Genomic DNA, 5,964 nt, shown 5'->3' with positions numbered 1-5,964 from the left:
TGAGTGACATTTGCACTTGTGTTTGGAAGATCTTGGTGTTTGACTGTTGGGAGATGGTGCTTGGTGATGTCATGTGACCCCAAGGAGTGTGGAGTGACCCCTTATGAGTGGGGAGACCAAGTTGTGCAAGGGATGAATGAGAGTGTTCATAAAACCCTACTACAATCGTTTACACAGTCCCGGTAAACGATTACCCGAGAGAATTTGACGTTTTGTACAGAAAGTTGAACTGAAGTAGTCAGTCAGGGTAGTAGGGGTGACCATTGTCAAAACCAGTGAGTTGGACTCACATTTGCACTTGTGTTTGGAAGATCTTGGTGTTTGACTGTTGGGAGATGGTGCTTAGTGATGTTATGTGACCCCAAGGAGTGTGGAGTGACCCCTTATGAGTGGAGAGACCAAGTTGTGCAAGGGATGAATGAGAGTGTTCATAAAACCCTGTTGTAATCGTTTACAGTGTGCTCGTAAACGATTACCCGAGAGAATTTGATGTTTTGTACAGAAAGTTGAACTGAAGTAGTCAGTCAAGGTAACAGGGGTGACCATTGTCAAAACCAGTGAGTTGGACTCACATTTGCACTTGTGTTTGGAAGATCTTGGTGTTTGACTGTTGGGAGATGGTGCTTGGTGATTTCATGTGACCCCAAGGAGTGTGGAGTGACCCCTTATGATTGGGGAGACCAAGTTGTGCAAGGGATGAATGAGAGTGTTCATAAAACCCTGCTGTAATCGTTTACAATGTGCTCGTAAACGATTACCCGAGAGAATTTGACGTTTTGTACAGAAAGTTGAACTGAAGTAGTCAGTCAGGGTAACAGAGGTGACCATTGTCAAAACCAGTGAGTTGGACTTACATTTGCACTTGTGTTTGGAAGATCTTGGTGTTTGACTGTTGGGAGATGGTGCTTGGTGATGTCATGTGACCCCAAGAAGTGTGGAGTGACCCCTTATCAGTGGGGAAACCAAGTTGTGCAAGGGATGAATGAGATTGTTCATAAAACCCTCCTGTAATCGTTTACACAGTCCTGGTAAACGATTACCCGAGAGAATTTGTACAGAAAGTTCAACTGAAGTAGTCAGTCATGACTTGGTAGGTAACGTTTGGACAAAACAATTTAATTTTAGCCACAGATGCAGTGCTATGGGGTTGATGTTTGTATTACAGTTGTGGTAGATGGTGGGAATTGATAACAAAGCATGCCAACAATTAACTTGAAAACATTTCTATAACAGAAACAAACTCATCATAACACAACATTAATAGAAATTCAGGTACACACCATACACAACAATAATACATTGTAGGTTTGAAATATTACAATTATCCATTAAATACTTATAATGGTCTTAATATAAAATTACAGTTATCGAAAACCCACTACTGGTTGTCTGGTTGTTTGGACGTTGCTGGTTGGTGAGATAGAGGTACAAATTTGCGGAGGATGTCATCCACGTTGAGTTTCTGCTCTGCCCACATAGGGAGTCGAATGACAGGTTTTAGGGTCTCTTTAACAAGGTCAATTGTTGGAGGACAAACTTCAGTTGGAAAAACCTTGTCTATAGAGCGATGTGTAATATTGAGGTAGTAGTTTTGCCGAAATGTAGTGAAGGGGTGGACCTAAATGTACAAACCAAATTAGTGAGAAGAAGAACATTGAAAGACCAAGAAAATAATTATGCTAATTAAGTACAAAATTGATGGGTTACAAGATTGAGTAGCATAACGGAACCAACTCCGATATTGTCTGCAATTTCAGGAACTTCAAGAACTTTCTTGTGCAAGGAAGCCTTCATCGTGGCAGTTGGGTCCTTCAAACATATAATAAGTTATTAATGTACCATAACATGTAGTGTTGTTCAATAAAGGAAATAATACCTTAACAGTCAACTGCATATCTCCCAACCCATTTGGCTTGCACTCTTTCAATATGCAAGCAACAAATGAAAGGACCTCTGCTGATTTTTCCTCTTGGAGGGAGTTGACGTTTTCGAATTTGCCATCTGTTACGAGACCTCCAATGACAAAAAATATATGAAAAGAAATTACAACTCGTGAACGTAATAATGTTGTTGGAACCGTGTATGAGATTGAGTGTACCATGGTGTTCAATAAACATCTGTGCCCATTTTCAAGCATTGAAGTTGAGATCTCGTTCATAGGTTGCGTCAGCAACATCACGAGCAAATTCTTGTGTCAATTTGGGTTCTTCTGTTCCCGTTCTATTGAGGAAAGCTGCTTGGATGTTACCTACAGGACCAGGAATAAGCTATGCCGACGCATCGCATTTTTTCAAAAACGATTCAAGGACATCATCATCACAAACAAGGTCTTGCCATGCATCCATGATTATGCTGAATTTTTGTATCCAAATTAAAATTCGACGTTAACGATGGGTTTGTCCTGGATATTTAAAGAGAACTACATGGACAAACACATTACATCAAATCAATATTTTATAAACCAAAAAAATAATTTATTTTATAACTATTTCCATTAAGTTAACTTGTAAAAATGAAGTTACATTAATTGCGGGGATATGTCTGATTTGATAGGAAATCTTTAAAAGTGAAAAGCATTCATTGTGGGTTATGAGAGAGAGAAACTTTATGCTGACAACATTCAATGCATGGTTTGTCAACGTAAGCAAATACGTGCTTGAGAAGGCAAAAATAATAGCTTTGGCGGTACTACACACCTGCCTCAACATCGAACGTTAACATTTTGCTCCATTAACCAACCACTTGCAGACAACTTACTTTGCTCTTCATTAAAGAGAAGGGGTACAAGCATGTTCGGAGGTTTGGTGACAACCACATAAGGTTCATTTATGGTGGACGTAAATGTTGAAGAGGAGGTTGGTTAGGACCATTTGACCTTCATTAAAGGGCTCTTGAAGCTAAAAACTTTTACACAAACTACGCCATTAGATGTGGGTTTGCGGTGCGGACTAGAACTTCTAAAAAAGATAAAGACAACAACGTCCTACTACTTGAGAATAGTTTGTTCAAGGGAGGGCAAATATGTGTCTTCGGTCAAACCAGTGGTCAAAACACTTCCAAGTCAAATTAACCAATGTCCTGTTGGGATAACCATTGCAAAGAAGGACGACAAGTGGTTTATAAGAACCGTTGTTCTGGACCACAACCATGATCTTTGCCCGAATAACTCCAACCTATTTACAGCGAATAGAGAGTTAAGCATGCAAGCAAAACACACCTTGGAGGTCAACCATGATGCTGGAGTTAGGTTAAATAAGAGTTTCCTTAGCATTGTCAACGATGCCGGTGGCTATGAAAACATGGACTTTGTTGAGCGGGACGCAAGAAACTACATTGGCCAACACAGAAGATCTTTATGTAAGGATGGTGATGGTCAGGCACTCCTACAACACTTTTCTTCAATGAAAGATAGAAATAACGAGTTCTTCTATGACATCGCACTGGATGAAGGGAATAAAATTTGTAGTGTGTTTTGGGCTGATGCAAGAAGTCGTGCTGCATGTGAAGAATTTGGTGATGTTGTTTCCTTTGACACGACTTAGTTAACAAATAAGTACGACATGCCATTTGTGCCTTTTGTTGGAGTTAACCATCATGGACACTCCATTTTACTTGGTTGTGGATTGTTGTCTTCGGAAGACACTGTCTCATTTGTATGGTTGTTCCAATGTTGGCTAAGATGCATGCGTAATAAGAGTCCTCAAGGTATTATTACTGACCAATGCAGGGCAATGGCCAATGCAATTGAACAAGTGTTTCCTGTTACGAGACACAGGTGGTGTTTATGGCACATCCTTAAGAAGTTGCCTGAAAAATTCCACGGGTATAGAAATAATCCTGCTATTAAAAGCGAGCTACATGCGCTTATATATGATTGTGGTTATCCAAGAGAATTTGAAAATGGTTGGGAGGAAGTACTTACCAAACATGGATTGGAGCAAAATGAATGGCTATGTAATTTGTACGAAGAGAGACATAAATGGGTTTCGTGTTACTTGAAAAAAAAAATTTGGGCCGGCATGTCTACCACTCAGAAAAGTGAGGGAATGAATGCTTTTTTTGATGGATTTATCAATTCGACAACCACACTTCAACAATTTGTGGTTCAATACGACAATGCCGTTAGGTTAAAGGCCCAGAAGGAAATAGAAGCGGACTTCTCCTCCATGAACACCACTGTTGCATGTGGCTCTCAGTCACCGATTGAGAGAAAATTTCAAGTCGAATACACACATGCAAAGTTTGAGGAGGTCCAAACTGAGTTTCGTTCAAGGATGAATTGTTTCATCAAAGACACCTTAAAGGAGGACTTATGGAACACTTACACTATAAAAGAGGAAAGAATGTGGGAGGGTAAACGTTTACCAGATAAATTTTACAAAGTTCAATTTGATCCCCTGACACAGACAAGCACTTTCTCTTGCCAACTATTTGAGTTTAGAGGAATTATATGTCGCCATTCCCTCTTGATATTTGGTCAAGAAGATGTTTACAGTGTTCCCTCACAATACATTTTGCGGCGTTGCAGCAAAAATATCCGAAGAAGACACACACTAATAACAGCATCGTATAGTAATTCCACTAATGAACCACGCATGGAAAGATACAAATTGTTGTGCAAACGTTTTTATGAAATTGCTGAAGTTGTATGTGAGTCTGGGGTTGCTATTACTCAATTGGAAAAAGAAATTAATTGTCTCGGTAAAAAATTTGGGTTCAGTTCATCCATGACAAATAACATCATTAGTGATGCAGGCCAACTAAGATATGATACTGGTGCATGCAAGTCAGTACCACATAGTCCAGTTGGAACATCTGATGTCCTTGTACACAGTCCTGCAGTTGTTAAGCGAAAAGGACGTCCACGCACAAATAGGTTGAAGTCCACTATTGAGAAAAGAACCCAAAGAAGAAAGTCGGCTTCATGCACAAAGAATTCAACACCACCCACCGAACAATGCGTGAGTCATTAATTACGTTGAAAATATTGATTAAATACCTTATTTTGTAACAATTTAGTTGTACTTAATAATTTTGTTGTTGCAGGGGGCAAGGGCATCTAATGTTGTTGAACGTGATGAACATGTTCAGTTTCAAGCCGAGTCTATCCAACTATTACAAGATAGAGAAATTGGTCATTTTGGATTTTTGTTGTTGTTGTCAGCTGTACATAACAATTTCAATAACATCAATTGATATAAACAACTTCTTCGCTGTTTTTTTGTGAATTTATTATGTTTTTGTAAGTCATAATGGTTGTCGATGAAATCCCATTGATGAATGTTTGGAATGCATATGAACACACCAAAATTGACTATTTTAATCGATTACTAGTAAGTCGTAATCAATTACACGTTACAGTACATTACAGAAAACTGCCCACTACATCAGTACATATACAACGTCTATAAATTGCAATCGTATACATAACCGCCCAATCACGTCCTTGCCCAAAAACATTTACAAAACCTCACTTCTGTCACTGCAAAACCCTAAACAAAATTAAATGGGTGATCGTGAAACCAAGAAACAAAAGGCATCTTCTTCCCTTGGTGGACGTCGACGCCGCCAGAGTCCAACCCCGTCACCATCCTCATCCCCTCCAACGCCTAACAATGATCTCTTCTCCTCGGATGAGCAACAGGAGAAATATGCCCAACATTTTGTCAATCGTGAAATATTGGAAAGTAAGTATGTAGACTACGGTTACTTTGAAGGAAAAAAAAATTTCAGTTCTATGACATATTGGCCGAAGCTGGGCTGACTGAATTTGTGTCTTTAAGAAGACATTACCACCCAGAATTAGTGAGAGTGTTTTACAGCAACATGTCAATATCGGATACTGGGGTTATTCGAAGCGAGGTAAAAGGCATAAAAATTAGGCTGAGCCCTAATCTTTTTCAACAACTCACTAAACTCCCCCCTGATGGTGTTCGTTATGAAGGAAAACTTGTAGATGAGTGA

General features: G+C 39.4%; 1 protein-coding gene across 1 annotated transcript; it reads left to right on the top strand.

Moving 5' to 3' along the window:
* The first annotated feature begins 3,560 nt into the window (after positions 1–3,560).
* LOC128195836 (protein FAR1-RELATED SEQUENCE 5-like) lies at positions 3,561–5,964 on the top strand. The gene is made up of 3 exons (XM_052874526.1): positions 3,561–4,961; positions 5,047–5,166; positions 5,734–5,964. Exons 1-3 carry the CDS (start codon positions 3,561–3,563, stop codon positions 5,962–5,964), a joined length of 1,752 nt encoding a protein of 583 aa, XP_052730486.1.

Source organism: Vigna angularis, chromosome 3 (assembly GCF_016808095.1).
Source record: "Vigna angularis cultivar LongXiaoDou No.4 chromosome 3, ASM1680809v1, whole genome shotgun sequence".
In the NCBI taxonomy this organism is placed as follows: Eukaryota; Viridiplantae; Streptophyta; class Magnoliopsida; order Fabales; family Fabaceae; genus Vigna; species Vigna angularis.
This window is presented reverse-complemented; position numbering and strand designations above follow the sequence as displayed.